This window comes from Trachurus trachurus (assembly GCF_905171665.1).
Source record: "Trachurus trachurus genome assembly, chromosome: 11".
NCBI classification, from domain to species: Eukaryota; Metazoa; Chordata; class Actinopteri; order Carangiformes; family Carangidae; genus Trachurus; species Trachurus trachurus.
Window position 1 is genome coordinate 15539521 of NC_139904.1, and position 18408 is coordinate 15557928.

The window sequence follows — 18408 nt, forward strand, 5'->3', positions numbered from 1 at the left end:
GATTTGAATGTTGAATATATTGTGTACTGTATAGTTTCATAGAGATATTTCCAGTTTATGTATATATCGGTAGAGGTAAAGGCAGCGTGTCTTCAAATGTTGCACCTGGATGTTGGATTTCAAAGACACGTGATGTGACTGTAGTCCTAACCTATGCAGGGGCTTTGCTTTGTATCAGACACCAGTTTAAAATATCAAAAAACCTGAGGCCAAATCGCACCTTTACTGGGATACAGAGAATACAAGATCAAGGCCTGCTGCCGTCCCGCTGCTCTGTTCTGTGCTGCAGCTTATCACTGCAAACCAATTCAGCAGGAACTGATGGTTCTCACTGTCAAAGGGAGTTTCATACGCTGTCAGGCAGCATGGCGTCATGGGGTCACTAACAATGAGGTGACAAATAGTATCAGACAAGGGGATTTTGAGACTAAATCCCTTGGACTGGCTGTAAACGTGAAAACACTTGAGCTCTCATCCAACAGGTTTCTCACATTACCAGAACAAGTGAATTCAGCAGTGAATCAATATTGTTTAATAAATGCAGCTCAGACAGAGAATATTTATAGTTTTCACATCATTCTCTCATAGACGTCTCGGTGGCTCATTATAGTCAATTGTTCAAGTAATGGAGTAATGTGACAAAGATGTCAGTCAAAGACAATATATCTAAGAGAAGAAGAATGTCTTGTAATTAGGTCAAATACCTGAGGGTATCATTATAATCATTATCATTATTGCATTAGTATTGGTTTTGGATTAAGTTTAAACTGCATGCAAATTATTAGTTACATTTTGTTCCAAGTATGCTTACAAGTAAGAATGGGTGTTGGCATTGATGTTTGGATAAAATGTCCTGATCTCGTTTCATTATTTAAAATCTAGATTCACTTTCCGAGCTGCTTGTCTGGTGTAATTGAACAGTGTGGTTCTTTTAGCTCTGGCTGAGTTTCCCCCTCAGAGACTCAGAGTCTGTAATCCTTAGTTGGTTTACTGTAATTACTGAAGACATCAAGCTGTAATCATGACTCCACCTCGTCTAACCTCTGCGCCTTTCTCCCTCTTCCTTTGGAAAACTCTATATACATTTTGTAAGATATAATTCAATGACACATTACTAATTAGATCTGGATTTGAAGCTCGCTCCACATAATGAATGATGGAGCATTTACTGTAGCTCAACATACAGTCTGTAGGGTTGAACGTGTTCATTGGTGGTTTGAGTGTACCTTCACAATGTGTGAGAAAGTTAGCAGCGGTCAGCAGTCAGCCGCTGGTTGTGAATTACGATGACAGAGCAGAAATGTTGTTCTGCACCAGCTCTGATCCACTGCTTCTCCAAAAACTTCAGGGGAAGAAGAAGGAGAATGTCACTCACAACATGTAAACAAATAGCTCAGCAGACAATACAGGGTAGGTTATGACCACCATGTTTTGCCACCATGTCTAAAATTCAAACACTGGTGTTTTGTTCAAGACATTCATGGCTGTGACTTAAAGTAACACACACACTCCACAATGTACAGGACATAAAGGTGGCTGCTGTTTCATGCCCAAGCCATTAATCTATAACATATGTGTATTTACCTAAGGCTGGGCTATTCAGTAAAATCTGTCATTTGCATTTGTGTCATTCTCACTGGTGATTGGTGCGTCACACAAAGCAGACATGCCACATTTACAGTAGCTTATTGTATTTCATTAAGGCACAAAGTCACTGCTTTTATTTGGCTGTCAAAGAACAAATAGCTCTTGAAATCCGATATATAAAACGTAATGACATCATCTAAGCCAGAGCGGAAAAACACAGGATTTACCAGGGAATTAGATTCTGGTCTTTCCATGCTAATGGCCCCCGCTTTTATGTGATGCCACACCTGTCTGAAAGCAAGTAATAACAAGAAAATCCAGTGTCAATTAAAACTTCAAGAGAATTTTAACAGCTTTTTATGTGAATTTCTGCTAAATTAGGTTGGACTGTTAATGAAGGTTATGAAATTTTCGTTTTAAAAACATCATAGGGAAACCGTGACGTTAAAGTACAAAATGTGCTCACATTGTAACCGCCACATTGTCAAAGGCTGAAAGTAGGACACCGTCTCCGGGCTCATGAGCCAGCCATGTCACAATTGTTTCAAGCCATATTCTGCCAAGGGTAAATGAGTTCAGAGGCACAACGCAAAAATAATTAAGAGTGTAAGTGGCACCAGAGCCACCTGACATGTGACGGGACTGTTATCAAACAGGGTTATATCCTATTTGCAGGCTTGACACAGAATTAGCTGCAGTGGAAAGGAAGCAGATCTCAGAGTGGAAGGTTCCTGGTGCTGTGGTGTTAAAAACAGAGAACTGACTGGAAATCGAGAGGGGAAGAGGTTGAACCAAATTTGTTGAAATAGGACCGATGAAGAGAGAAGTCATATGGAACCAGTCTGGAAGAAGATCAGGCAGGTGATGGAGAGCAAGATGCTGTGGTTCAGCCACACTCACACCAAGTGTCTGCCACATGGAGGGCTCACCGGCTTCTCTGAGGTCAGACACAGTTTTACTTCAACCATATGTGTTTATTTATATTATCCCTATAGATCCTTACAGAAAAATCCAATATTATAATGGAATTATCTCTGTTATCTACCTTGAATTTGAAAAAAATACTGTGATTTCAGCTGAGTTGATATCCCTCATCTATCAGAGGAACTAATATAAAGTCATATCAGATTGTCTTTTGTCCTTCATTTCTCACTCATTCAGGTTAAATAGCAGGTGTGACCACTCACCGCAATAACAGTGCATTATGTTTGTCTTCTAATTTAAGAGTGAAAAAGGGAAATAAAGCAGCACCCTGCAAAAGAACGAGAAACCCAGGACAATTGAGCTCTAAGATAACTTGACCAAGGTATCAGACAAGTTATTTACCATTTACACGCTGTGATAGTTTCCAAAGGAGGTGCTACTAGGTACTAACTAGGGTGGCCAAACCTTTGCTGCGGGCCCTTCTGTCATTTTGAAAATGTAAAAGATGAAAATAATAGGCTATATTGTTTAAAATGTAAAGGGAATGTGTCATCTCTGTAACTTTATGCCTTTTGGAGAAAGAAATGTCATTTTCCACTTGCTTAACTGTTCACATTAAAACAGAAATTAAACCAGGGGTGCCCAAACTGTTGCATGCACTGTACATCTTACTGTAGATATGGCACTTGAATTTGAGCCTGCTGTGTCTTAATGATGTGTTCCTCAGTGGAGAGTTCCCAATAGATAAATAAGACATTACGATCAAATTACTTACCTAGAATTTACAGTATGTAGGTACTAACTGCTAAATGTGATGTATAAGGCATTTTTTATTACAAATAAGATCAGGTCAGATAAGATAAGATCACAGAAAAGGGCCCTGGGTGTAGGTGGAAAGATAAAAACTAAACTTGAACTCAATTTTAAGTCAAGTCTATGCACTGTAGCTATATATCACCATCAACACTGAAGAAAATATATGGCTTGTAAAGCAGAATGTGGAGAATGCAGAAGTTTGAAGTGGCACAAACTGCATACAATAACTCCTGCCTCCTCCATGCTGATTTATGATTCAGTACATTCCGCCTGAGTTGGAGCAGGCGTGTAGAGGACCTGCACAGCTCAGCTCAGCTCACCCACCTGGTCAGGCAGAGGAGTGAAGGCAGAGCAGCAGAGTAGAGCTGAGTCCAGGAGCCCCTCCACTGCTCTCCGCGGTGTAGTTTAACTATCTAACATTTGTTTTCAAGAGGATTGAGAGTGAGAGTTGAAGGACTCATAGGAATACAAGCGGTATACGGCTGTGAAACTTTAACCCCTTTTTTATTTATTTTTCGCTGGGAAGATGAGCGGCGGAGTGACGCAGCCTGTAGCGAGTGGAGGAGAGGACAACAAAGTTAACGTGAGTAATGATTAAAACCAGTTTAACAGTTTTCATCCAAAGACACTCGGTCGATTCCCTGTCAGGTGTAACGGAGCTAGTCGTGTCTGTGTTAGTCAATAATATCATAGGCTACTACTTATTAAGAAAAAAATCTTCCTGCGTATCACAATTTAAAGAGTTCCTCAGCTGTGGTAGATGACGCTAATTAGCCCCACGCGGACTCCTGTGTTAAATGTAACGAATTAAAAGTTAAAACTTACATTTCCTATACAAAGATATGGAGGCGAAAACTCGACATTTAAAGCACATCTAGTAGTTGTTGTTTTTGATTTTTTTTTTTTTTTTTTGACACAGAACTTGATCCATACAGTTTTTCAAGTTTTTTTTTTTTTTTTACTCCTCCATAAAAGTTGAGTAATTACCCTACCCATTACCCTGGAATCCCAATATAATTGCAGATGTAATCTCAGAAGCATTTCCATGTAGCCTAGGCTATCTGAATGACTGTAGCCTACTATCTTTTACAGTATGAGTTTTGGCTGCTGTATGTCAGTCAGATGTTCTTGTAGTGAAAACATCATCTAAATTTAAATGAAATGACTGTGATTCAAAGTTGAGTTGACTGATAGGCTATATCTTATTTATCAGAAGAACTAGCCTAATATAAAGTCATATCAAATTGTCCTTTGTCCCTTGTTTCTTACTCATTCAGGTTAACTAGCAGGTGTGACTGCTGGATTACAGGCATCACATCACTTAACTCCACCACTTTACATACAGGGTAATTACAGTGTCCCACTGTATAGCCTACATGGCACTTTCACTGAACTTTAACCTGCTCTGTGTCTTGGATGGATTACTCTGGATCCTTATCTGAGCATTTTAAAAGGTGTTTACATAAGAGAAACGCTGGTCTAACACTGTGCCTCATAAGTTTTAAAAAGAAACGATTATAGCCTCCAGTCACGGTCTTGTGCTTAAGAACGATTGCAACATTCTAAGTGATTCTAGAACCGTGATAAGCGAAGGTGACAAATCAATGGACTGACATTCCGTGATGTTGAATTTACATAATTCCATGCCAAGAGTTCCGAAGAAGCCACTGTACCAATATGGGTGTGAGGTTAAAGCGAAATGCCAACCTTTCTTTGCCAGTAAAGTCATGTGTTATTATCTCACACCGCTACATTCAGAACCTGCTCTGTCACAGTTTGCTGCGCTATGATGACAATTAAACAAACAAGAATCTGTTAAATGGAAAATGAAGCAATAGCTACATAACTTGTTGACATTGAAATGGTAATTGATTCAAAAGTAACCCATTGGCTTAAACTGTAAAAGTTAGTAAGTGTTATGTCATGTGCAATGGGTTGAAGGCATGACTGAACAGATCATTTATTTATCATCTGACAGGAAGAGGAGAATTGCTTGGTCGTATCCAGACAAATACACACGATATAAAATCCTCCAAAAGACAACAATCTTGTTGGATTTGTTAGAACTGTTTTTGTTACTGGTTGTAGACAGACCTGTATTTCAGTTTTTCCTGTGATTGCACAGTATATGCCAACTTTTACCTCTCTTGGATCCCATTCTGCAAACCCCACTGTTTGCTGTTCTCATAAGGAAAACCATTTAATCTCATCCCATATGGCAGTTTAATTGTTTTCTTCCCAATCTTGACAAATGACAGTTTGGTGACTGTGTGTTGTGTCGTTGCGTGAGAGGATGCTGGGAAGAGCAAGAGTGGTTCAGAGAAGGATATTATTAAAACAGCTTAGCTGGATTGTCATGGGTGTTTTGTCAACTCGACTGTTTCCCTACATGGCAACATAAGAGAGATCCACTCCTAACAAGCTTGTTGTGTTTGACTCCAGTGGGGTAAATGGCGTGTTGGCTCCGCTGCTTACACATCAACAAAAGGATACGCAATTATACATTTGTGTGCGTGCAAACAATATGTACAAATAGCTTAAGAAAATTAAATGATGTTTAGTTTGCAAACCAGAGGACTCGTCACAAAACAGAAAGTTTGTTGATTCTCGACTTTCTCATTTTGAACTTTTTATCTACGCAGCAAGGGTTGCCTTCGGTGATTATTCATTATATAGTTAAAACCGTGGTTCAAGGGGAGCAACAAAGGAGCTGAACTATTCCTATGATAAGTTCCATTGATGGAAGTTTTAGCGTCTGCTGTTTCGGATGGTTAGAGACTTGGAGACATGAACTTATATGGACTGTGGCATTTGACTTTTGTTTGCAGAGTTTTGTTTATTCTGCACACTCTCATCATGCCAGTGATGCCGGTTATATAAAGATGCCTCATTAATCTTTGTTATGTAACTCGCACCAAACATTCCTTAGAGTGCTGCTACCTATCACTGCCACCATGTGCCATATAAATCCCACAGGTTTATTTGTTGGTCCCGAATTGTCCTAAATAAGTTACATAATGGTTGCATACAGTAGTAGCTGAGTTTAACCCAGTCAGTTATTTACTTTGGAAAGGAAATTCTGTCTAAATGTCTCTGTAGTGTAGATTCACCATTAACAAACCCTTTTTGTTCAGGGCTGTGTATAATTTAACAAGTGGAAATGTTCCTTCCAGTTCTTTCTATTGTGTAGGGGGGGACACTCTGTGCCTCTTTGGACTGGCACCGTAGCTCTGTGACTGGAGGAAAAAAGGGTTGGGCAGCTGGTGGAGCCTCACCCAGCCATGTAAGGCAAGACAGCCGTGGCTTCCCACACACTTAGTCAGACAGACACAAACAGGTCTGGATCGCAGCTGTGTGAACATCATTGGGAAGAGTCCCAGACAGCTCCTTCCACCCAGGTAGATATCTGACTGATTTTTATGAGATATGGGGGTTTTGCATCTGGGTTTATTGAATGTGTGCACGATGGTACTCGTGGGTGCAGTTTAGTCTGCTCTTTGAATTGATGTGACATGGTTTGGTTACATGATTCATTTGGGAATTTCCTCTTATACTTAAAACAAAGGCTGAGTTTTGCCACACACCAACTAACAGCATCCAAATAGAGCCACTTAAGCATAATTTTGTTCAAAAATAGCTTGACAATTTCAGCAGTACCGCCATCAGTTACACAGTGGAGGTGATTCATTTTTTGTTGTAATGATGACACATGGTGTTGGTATCGATGGGAAGGGAACAGTCTGGAGTCGTAGTTGTGGCGGTGTGGAGATATCACTTATATCAGCAAGTTGTTGTTTAAGTGTTTTACAACATTTCCTGTCTTTCCCATTGTGTGTAGTTACGTTGCTTGCTAATAAAACTGCGTTGTTTGGACTGCAGTGGGAGATGGATGGATTTCACACTTAGCTGTGAACTCTGGCACGTGGGACATGACTTCATGATTTTCTGAATCTTCACATATTATGTTACTCTCTTCATTCTCCCCTTTGAGCTTGTCTCAATAAGCACACAGATCTATATCTTGTTGGCATTTTAATAATTTTCACTACGGTATTCGTCGTTCTACAGAGTCATTTAGCTTTGTACTGCAGTGACATCATCTGTAACTGGCTGTGGCTGAGTTGTCTGATCCTGTAGGTATGAAGACGCTCCCGTAGCCAAGACGCTAGTAAAATAGTGATGTCACCTCCAAATCTGTAAACCTGAGTCCGGTTGGACCGCGTTGTTTCTAACTGGTTGTTGTTCTATTTTCTAAGTGAGTACACATGATTATATAATCTGTTGTGCGGCTGATTGTATCTCCTGGAAACCTGGCTGTCATAGTATCTCCTCTATTCCGCTCTTTTTTTCTCTGCTACAGTACATTCAAAACTGTTACTCGTACTCTAAATGAGGCCGTTCATTCATTTGTAATCTCCTCATTCAGTTATTGTGCTTCAGTGATTTGTACTCTCCTCCTAGCTCCTTAAGAGTAGGTCAGCCTCTGTAAGCAGAAGTTGCAGTAAAACACTACTAGAGTTGTATAGCAGCGCTCTGTCGTGTGATGCAGTGAAAACAGGGCACTAGAGACAGAAACCAGACCCTCCCTCATGGCTCACTACTCCTTAGCTGACCAGTCGACCGGCAGCACTAAGCAGGTGCCTCCAGAGGCAGATTGTTTACCAGAATGTTTGTTTTTTGCTGAATGTTGCCTCTGATTAAGAATAACATTAGATGTTGAATCGTTTTGAGATCTCTGTATTGCAGCACTTGCTCTGAGACTCTATGAGGACATGTGAGCACAGCATGTAGGCCTGCAATGATCTATGAAAACTGCTTTGACTGTCATTTCAGATTACACTGATCATTCTGTCAGACTAATCAATATGAGTAAATTGTTTGGTCAAATCACTTTCTGACCAACGGACATTTACACAGGATTCTTTTAACCTACAGGTTGAGTCTAACAAAATTGTTGTGAATTTAGTAGATTTCAACGAGAGCTAATGTTATGTCAGAGATATAGGGGAAAAGCTGGAATGGCACCTCACCCCGCAGCCTGTTGAACTGTAAATACAGTAGAAATGTAAATCAAGTGTTCCCTGAGCTGCACGGACAAGCTCACAGAAGCTTTTCCTCAACACGAGAGGCAGGTTTTTAATGGAATGTGAATGCAGTGAGCAGAGGAAAGGGCTGATCCCATTATATACGTCAAGTATGACTTTACAAATGTCCATGCTGCAGAGATACTGTAAATGTAGATAAGGACAAAGCTGAAATATTTACCTGAGGGGATAATGCATTTTACTGTACTTTGACAGCTTGAAAAAACAGGTTCCTATTTTTTGTTTCAGTGCATGAATAAGAGTAAGAGTTGTTAGATTAGAGTTTATGTATAATTCGGACAGGCCAGAACCTTAGAAATAATACAGGCCGTTTGGTAATGACACCTAATAAGCATGTTTTTGTTTGGAGTGGTTGTTAATCAGTCCTGCTTTCTGTCCTAATCGTGTGTTGGGAATGTTTTCATCCAACTGGGATGTTGACCTGTCAAAGATTTTTGAAGTTATAATACATCACACGTTTGTTTTTTTGAAATATGGCAACTAATTTGTTTATGGGAACAGAGCAGTCACAGTTCACCACATTTCTATTTATCATGTGGTGTGGGAAAAATAAATTTACAAAGAGAAGGAAGCAGCACCTTAGAGGCATTTGGAACAGCTTGGCAAAAAAAAACCTCCTAATGGTTTTAACGTAGATTGAGTTAGAGATTGCTTTATGGGTTAATTAGACTATCACAGCATACCTATGATTTATTTCTAAAGTGTTTGATTTTATAGGAAATAGCAGACTGTAACACATTACCACTGTATTTATTTCTTAGCTCTACATGACTGTAAATGTGTACATGGAGTTGGTGCTAAAAAAAAAACAGTGAAGAATAGTGTGTGGATGTGCAGAACATTGTGTTTTAGTGCACCCGTATCCACCTCCCAGGGTGTGTCTGATTCTCTCTGTGTCTCTGGGACAAAGCAGCCCTGGAGCTGTTGCTCCCTCAGATCACAGTGAAATGTTGGCCGGCCTGTCTCTGCCTTGGCTCTGATGGTTTTCAGGCTGCAATTACGCACAAAGGACTGCCATTCAAGCTAAACCATTTACCCTGCGTTTGACTTTGAAAGCAGAGAACTGGCGGCTTATGTAAGTAACCAAATGTGTTACTCACATGTGCTTTGTTCATATGTTGACACGCACGTGTCACAGTCGTAAAACCACACACACACATGTATTGCACGCACATATGCACACTACAGAAATTATCTTTTGGTTCAATATTAATCCTTCTCACAACAGTGCCCAAGGATGTCTCTTGAGCAAACTTTGGTGTCATCACTTTTTCAGCGTGTTGTAATAGACTCTCTCCCTCCCCATCCTTGTGTATTCACTTCTGTAGCGCAGTGTTCTAGGACTCGATGCTTGTTTTGTTAATACCAAATGATCTGCAAGAACGGGCCTGCATGTTAATTGTTCTATTTCATTCAAGCGCTGTTGGCATACATTTTTGAGTTTGTGTTGAAGATGTTTCTGTCAGTTGGCCAGAGTTGTCAGATAAAGGTGTAACATTGGCCTCTACCACTAATTAGTTCCTTTCTCACTTTGATGCAACCTGATGATGGAATAGGAAATAAGCCCCTGGCACTTAATGTGTGTTAATATGACTGCTCTGCCACATTGTTTCTTGGAAGTTAGATTTTTTCTCAAAGGGCTTCTCTTGGGAAAGAAGGAGGGGGTTGAATTCATAAAGTTTGCAGACAAGAGCAGTATTGCACAAGTGTAAAACAAAATCTACAAGGACTGAGTGAAAAATGTTTTATTCCCACTGGAAAACGTTCTACATTCTGTCAGACTTTGTCATTTCTTTTGTCCATGATTGTGTTTAATTGGTAAATGATCTGATTAAAGGTTCCTCTGACCTCTAAACTCCAAGATACAAATTCAGATGTGGTGTCTCTGTCTCATGATGTCACCGTGTGTTGACATTGTTATTGTGGCATTGCCTCCTCACTTACAGTATAGTTAACAACAGACTGTGGCATGTAGAGAATGTGTCAGTGCCTCTTTCTCACAAAGTGTAATCATAGGTGTCATTAAAGGTGAGTAAAGTGGCTTCATTTGTGAACAGCATCAGTGTGCTGTATGCCAAAAATGCTTGTGCAGCTAATCAGGTCACACTTGACCGAACAAGGTGACATAAACCCGATGTTTTGCAGCCACTAGTTGAAGTGTTTGAAGCTAAAATATCACACAGGTGAGAAGACTGACAGCGAAGAGTCATAATGTCCTTCTGGGTGATTTAGGACGATGGAACAACATCTGTTTCTCGTGCATCATTCCAAAGTAACACCTACCTCTTAAACTTGTAAAAAAAAAAATACCTCCCTGACAGAAAATAAAAAGCTCGTCCTTGAAAACACCTTCATGAACACAGAGACACCACTGAGCCATAGCAACTGTAAACACCTACAGTTGTATATATTCAATAGAAGAAAATCAAATCAACAGCCTATCTTATGTTATCAGTACAGTCTAAATAAAGTTAGGTCAGTCTTTTGATTCTTAAAATAGTTTTGATGTCAGAGGAGTCTCATCTACTCCCACCTTAATCTATAGAGGAAGACAACAACATAAATCAATGCAGAAGTTAAGATAATTGATCATTTACTCTGCAAACACCCTCATAAAATATAATTACAGCCATTAATGGAGGAGTTTTATAGATGTCTCCCTCAAATCATGATTGATAACCGTAATTTTGTTTACACTTAAGCTAATGCAGGGTGGAGCCGCACTGCAGATGGGTACAGTGTGTTCCATAGAAGTTCATACACAGACATACATTCACTCATCCATGCAAACAAACACAGCAATTCCATGGAGTTAAGGATTAAGCACGGTTCAGGCTGGCAATGAGATAAAAATCAGATGTTACATAACAGGTTACCCGCACCTGGACTTTTAGCTTCCACCAGAAGAGGATTTGTCAACGAGCCAAATGGTTTGTTTTCTTTGCAAATTCAAAGGAAAGCAGCTAGCACAATTAGTCTGGAGTTTTACCAGCACTTACCTATGTGGGCGTTGTCCAGGAGGATTAACAAAGTATTTGTTTGCTTTGGGGAGAAATCTTACAATTACATAAAAAAAAGTTTCAACTTGCGTTTTAAATTGAATTTCGGTTGTCAGCTTTATGTTATGCATTATCTGTTAAATGGATTGCTTGTCTGTCTCTGAAACATAAAGTCTGAATAACCACGGGTCAAGAAACAATTTGAGGAGTTATGTACTTCCCAAAATGTGTGGGATCTGACAAGTATAGCTACTTTTAAGATAAAGTTGTACAACATTAACCTAATAACAGTGAATTAAGATGACGAACTTTGATTTAATAGCTATGATAAGAACATCAAAGACTTCCAGTTAAAGCCCACAGTCAAAAACAAAAACACAGGTGTGTTCATGTTATCAAGAATTGCACCTCATACCTGAGCAATAAAGACCTTATAATAAAAAATAAATAAAGAGGCTATAAAAATGTCAGGATCCAGGGGAGTCGAGTGCCGCCGTAGGTTGAGCAGGCACGAGGCTACAGTCCTCACTGCAGGCGGCCCCGGGTTTGAATCCCACATCAGTGGCCCTTTCCTGCATGTCATTCCCCATTTCCTGTCCCTGTCTCTCTCAACTGCACTATCTAATAAAGGCACAAAAAGCCAAAAAATATAGGTCTACTTAAAAATAATAGTGTCAGGATTCAAACTAAGATGAGAGCCATGAACAAGTCATCAATGAGAAGAAATTATCTGCTTTATCAAGGGGAAAGCTGAAGGAGGACCAAGAAAAGAAAGAAAAAGAAAGCTGGAAACACCTTGCCCTCTTTATGTTTTTTTTTTACCAACATGTAATTACAGGACAGAACAGACTGGAACTCCCCCCCAACCAAACCAGTTATATTAACATGCAAATAACAGAAGAGAAGAGACTATGAGAGACTTATAGAGCGAACACACACAGGCCTACAGAATCTATTATCATAGCTAGAGATATGATACAATACATGGGATTTAATTTAAAAAAAACATTGTAAACATAGAAAAGTATTCAGTACAGTTGTTGTTCATCACTATTTTCTCTAAATACTTTGTTTTACTGTGAATCGTCAGCACAGCGCACAACACTGAGTTCCTCCATTTGTTTTGGCTGCCATGGTGACAAAGTACAGTTGAGGGTGACTCAGTGGTTGTGGATGTTTTGAGTGTTGGTATTTTTGGCCTCCTCTGGACTCGACTGGTTTCATTTTCTCCAGTGAGTGTAGTGTTGTGTCGTGGATGGAGAGTGTGTGTGGTCAGAGTCAGCAGACTGGTGAGGACTGAATGGAAATGTTTTGCTCGGGATCACCATGGCATCCACAGAGGAACTTCACTATGGGGAAGTTTTATGGCTAAAAAGTCCCCCCCTCTCTTTCTCCGCTCCACCCTCTGACTTTCATTTTGAGCCCCTCTTCTTTCTCCTCATTGGTTGTTTTTCCCATAATCCTGCTCCTCCGCCTCCATTTAGTCATCCAGTCCCACTTATCCTCTCATCTTTCATTTCAGGGCCGATCATGCAGGCGGCTTAAACTCAATCTGCAAGATCGAAACCAGTCAGGCTGCACCTCAGAGCGACTCAGCAACAAGGTACAAAATGAAAGGAGTGGTTTTTGTGTTTTTTTTTACTAAACTGAAAGAACAATCAATCATGGTGGGATTTGACTAATCTTTGTTTTTGTTGTTTTTAACTGAATGAAGGAGAGCAGCATAGCAGTGGTACTGCCACAAAAACCAGAGGAGCAGAAAGAAACACTTGAACTCATCACTCCGACAGACGAAAAAGTTGAAGTCATCAAGGTATTTGAGTTTGTTTTTCTGTAGTTGTTTGTCTGAATAGTTGTACGCAGCTGGTCGACCCTTCATGTTATATCGGCACTATATTCACCTGTGTTACTGTATCTAACACAGTGGTTTTCAAAGTTGGGGTCGCCTGGGGGTGCTAGGAGGTCCTCAGCAAATTGGAGTGAAGATGAGAAAAAAAAGGCAAATAACAAAATCAAATCAAATTATTATATTTTGAGAATTATTATGAAATATAATTTATAGTACCTTATCTGCCATCATGCTCATCTTTCCAATTGCTCGCCAGTCAAAATCATTCATGACATCATAAACTGTGTTGACCTGGCAGTTTGTGCCTGACATAAAGCCTCAATCTCGGTGGGTTCCCCGGCCAGAGGCTAATGCTATTTGGGGGGCCTTGGCATGTAAAAGTTTGGGAACCCTTGATCTAACACACTCTGCCACCTCTGTGTTACCCCAGGTTTACCTTGAATCCCGTCCAGAGACAGCACAAAGCGTCAAGATGCTGACAGACGAGGTGTCACAGATTCAGGAGGTGAGCAACTCCTCCCGGGCCGCATTTAGACAATGAGTCAACATTGTGTGTGTGTGTGTTTGTGTGAGCTGAAGGGCACAGTGGCATTTCTGCATAACTCACTTTTTTTTTTTTTGAAATGCTCGGTGTGTTTGTGTTTCTAGGTGAGGTACTGTCTGAAGACTCTGAGGGAGCAGATGGCGGCCAGACAGAACAACAACAACAACAAGGTGCACGCCCTCTACATTCACCTTTTTTTAAAGATGCTTTTCTTTAGCACAGTGCTGAAACATCCGAGTAATGTCACTAACCCACTAACCGGCCGCCGCTCTCTCCTCCAGTATCCAATGGTAACCAATGGCTTCAGAGTCAACATGCCTATCAACGAACCAGCTGTCACCAATGGCAACATTGTTCTCATTGAGCCAGATGTTCATGTAAGACACATTTAAAATCCTCAGAGGAGTGTTTGCTGGGCTTTTTTACGATTTGTTTACTGATTGGTTCCGTTTGAATCAACAATGGGAAGCGTCAGGGACCGATTTCAGATAGAATGAGCTTGAATACATTCAAATTTGAATTCAAATGACAGGCATAACATGGATAATGGAAAAAATGTGTGGGCCTCCAGCTGTTTCCGTTAACATGCCAGCCTAACGCCTGCTGTTCCACAGAAAACGGCCAGACTCTGTGAAGCTGATGACAGAGCGTACGACACACACAGTGAAAGGGATCACTTACATTCTGACTAATGGCGCTCACACACACACACACACACACACACACACACACACACACACACACACACACACACACACACACACACACACACACACACACACACACACACACACTCAGAATATTGTGTTTCACATGCATTATCGGACGCTCGGTACATTATAGCATTTCCTGTAACACAAAACCATTATCCACTGAGGAAGTAGTGCAAAGCAGGGAGCGAACGTGCATGCGTTGTGGTTACCCATACCCAGTGACCTGTATGTGTCATATGTAGGTAAGCTAGGGTCGATTTACACTGCCCTCCTTTCTAAGTAGTGTGAGATTACACAGATTGCACTGTTTGTCTTGAGAGGAGAGGTATTTTGCCCACCTAAAGGACAGCTCCAAGAAAAAAGATTATCTCTGCGCATTTCAACAGACATCCCTGCATCCTTTTTAAATGCTTTTTGCTTTTGTAACCTCAGGCTAGACAGAAAAAAACATTTTAAACTATCAGAAAATGGACCATCAGCTGCCGCTCTTATCTGTGTGTTAACTCCTGCCTTGCCCTGAGGTTCAAGTAGTTTGCCAGATTAAACCTAATTGAGCATGTCACTTTCTGTCTCAGGTTACAGACACTCAGGAGGAGAGTGTGAAGCTCCGGGAGGTGACCAAGCGTCTGTATGAGCAGCTGAAGGACATGGAGAAGAGGCATCAGGAGGAGAAAGAGAGACTGCAGGTCTGTCTCATGAGACGAGTAACGTGACACGATTTCCTGTCTTGCCGCTATGACTCACCCTACTCTCTCTCGTTCTTTTAATCATCCTCATTATCTGCCAGTGTTATCTTTGGATTTCATCTCTCATCCTGTGACCCTCCACTTGCTTCATCTTTTGCTCGACAGTACATTCATCCGTCAGGTCATCTCAGGACGCTGCCTGCTGATGTCACCACAGGCTCTTCTGTCATGTGCTCTCACCATCACCTTTGCCTCTTTTTTTATTATTATTGTTTTAGGAGCAGCAACAAAATGTAATTGATGCCACAATTTATTTTTAGTTATCGCCATGTCATGAACCAAAACAGAAACTGAGCTAATATCACAACAACAATATTGTGTGTGCTGAACAACTCACACTGACGAGACACATTAATGCATCTGTTAAAGACCCTGTTGACTTGCACAGGTGTTTTCAATTATCCTGACTGATTAGACACCAGTCAGTCAGTTGTTAATTAATTGTATCAATGTGACAACTGAACATAGATATACATGCTCCACTTTATAGCATACATTTTTTGTTATATACAAAATAAATCTATATACTATGTATGAGCATCTCCTTCATTGCCTTTTTTACATTGCGTTGTGTACATCTACAGCTCACTGAAACATCCTACATGTGACACCTGTAGTTTGTCTGTTTGGTATCTTGAGAGGATTTGGGACACAGACGGTGTAATAAAGAGAGGGACTGAAACCACTTGTCACTCTTGTGCCTTCCCAGGCGGAGTCCTACGACTACCAAGATCGCCTGATTGAGCAGACCAAGAGGCTGCAGAAGGCGGAGGAGCAGTCGAAGGAGAGAGGCCAGCAGGTGGAGGAGCTGCAGAAGCTACTGGGAAACATGGAGGTCGAGAGCGGCCTCCTCAAAGACAAGATGGCGGCAGGGCAGGCCGAGCTGCTGCAGCTTAAAACGGGCACCGAGGGGGGAGCAGGGAATGAGCAGAGGTGAGGGGCATTCGCTGGTTAAAGTAATACCTGGAAGTTGTTTGTTTTTCTTGTTAGTGGATTTAACAGCTGCTAAATATGTTATATTCCCCACCCCAGTCAGAATCACAAAATATTTTGTCCAGCAGTTTTCTTGTGTAGGGTTTCATACTTCATGTGTGTGTGTGTTGTAGGTGTGCAGAGCTGGAGAAGGAAGTGGCCAATCTGAAGGAAAAGATTCATCACCTCGATGACATGTTGAAGAGTCAGCAGAGGAAGGTCCGCCACATGATCGAACAGGTACTTATGTCCACAGGCAGGTTGCCTGGTGCTGCAAGGGCGTACACAGACGCACACTCAAACACAATGCAAATTATTCCTCTAGTGCCCACAAACACACAGGAAGCCATTAATAAGGAAATTAGATTTTGAGGAGGCAGAGACACAAAGTGTTATTGATGTGAGGGAATGGAGCCAGGAGGAAATGTGTGGTGAAACAAAACTCACTCGTCATGAATAAGTGATGCTGCATCTGCTCCTGTTGAGGAAAAATGAGCTGTGCTTCTCCTGAGTATCTCACATTGTTTGTGTTTTGTGTTTGTGCTTGTTTGTGTTGCCTGTAAAACAGCTGCAGAACTCCCGGACTATCATGCAAGAGAGAGATCGAGTCATCAGGGATCTGGAGGAGAAGGTGGCTTTCCTGGAAGCTGAGGTCAGGAGCTGTATATCCCAGCATTCATTAGTGAATTCTTGAATAAAGATCTCTAGTTAGACATGTTATTGCTATTACTTTTTCCGAAGATAAGTTGTTTGTATTTTTACCTTTACTTGTATATCTTAACCATTAACTAGTCTTAATTCACTAAAACACATGATCCCAGGTACTGACTGTGTTGTAGCCTGATAGATTTTCTCCTTTTTAAGTAACTTCTCCTTAAGAACCGCTATTCCCAAGTCTGTAAGAAAACTATACATTTTGTCCTGTGTTGACAAATGACATGTTCATTTGAAACAAGTAAGGCTGGGACTGAGAGACACACATAGGCAAATTAAAGATTCATTGTTTTGGTCTTTTAGTGGGGTTTGTTTGCAATAAAATGGATTGTTGTTGTTATTTTTTTTTGGTAACTGAAGGCACAAGGCCTTTCCAAGTAGACTAAAAGTGGAAATACCCTAAAATTGCCTTGGATATAGAGCCTTCATCCTGTAATCCCCGTGTGTCTGACCTCTAGCACATGGAAAAGAACCCCAACGGACACACACATTAATGTTTATTACTGTTGTTTTCACTTTGCAGAACAGAGAAATGCATGACCACATGGAGTACTTCCTGTCAGACCAGACTCCTCCACCCCTGACGTCCACTGTGAACAAGCCAGAGGTCGTTTACAGGTGACCAATCGCTTCCTAATTACCATTTCTGCTCATTTTCTTATCCGGGCAGTATCTGTCAGCTACTCATTTAATAGTTTAATGTTCAATTAACTCATTTTTATATTTTTTTCTTCCCTCCCCTGTACAGTAAACCACTCACACCGACAACACAGACCAACAAGGTCCTGCCGTTCATCAAAGTTATTGAGATCAAGTCCTGAATGAAGTGTCGACCAACGGAATGATCAGAAATAAAAACTGTAAATATATACATTCAACCGGCTATCAGTGTATAAAACATAGGTCTGCAGTCATTTTAAAAAGCTGGCTTAACAGACCTCATGGTGACAAAGCACAGTGCTCTTTTGTTGATACCCATTACCTTTGAGAAATCATTGTGCATCCCTTTAAAGGACTTCTGACTGTCAAACAAAACCTAAAAAGGTAAAGTCAGAGAGAACTGGAACTAGATTACAAACATAGAAACAATCTGCTAAAGGAAACAAACAAGGAGACATGCAATGCAAGATGATGCACAGTGTACTGAGCAGTAAACTACGTCCTCTGTCAGAAGGTGTTGAAGTTGCAGAAGCAAGAGTTCAGTAGAGTTGTTAGGTTTTTCCACCTCGCTCACATAAAATAATTTGTAAATAGTTTGAGATTATAAACAATTATTATTGTTAACATCTCCATTGCACATACTCTTGGTCTAATGTAGAAATAATCACGTTTTGTTGGATGTTTGCAGCACTTCTTCAACCTACAACCTGCTCTACCACAATCCTTGGCGTCAGGGTTGGGGGTCAAATTCCTCAGTGCTTTGCACCACATTGCCAATG

The 18408-nt window shown here is 40.7% G+C and overlaps 1 protein-coding gene across 1 annotated transcript; it reads left to right on the forward strand.

Moving 5' to 3' along the window:
* Positions 1–13727: 13727 nt before the first annotated feature.
* On the forward strand, positions 13728–17790 carry tuft1b (tuftelin 1b; the record flags this gene model as incomplete). The annotated part of the gene is made up of 9 exons (XM_083981513.1): positions 13728–13785; positions 13929–13994; positions 14106–14204; positions 15113–15223; positions 15993–16216; positions 16390–16495; positions 16824–16907; positions 17493–17587; positions 17718–17790. Exons 1-9 carry the CDS (start codon positions 13753–13755, stop codon positions 17788–17790), a joined length of 891 nt encoding a protein of 296 aa, XP_083837639.1. The 5' UTR covers positions 13728–13752.
* Between the last annotated feature and the right edge of the window lie 618 nt (positions 17791–18408).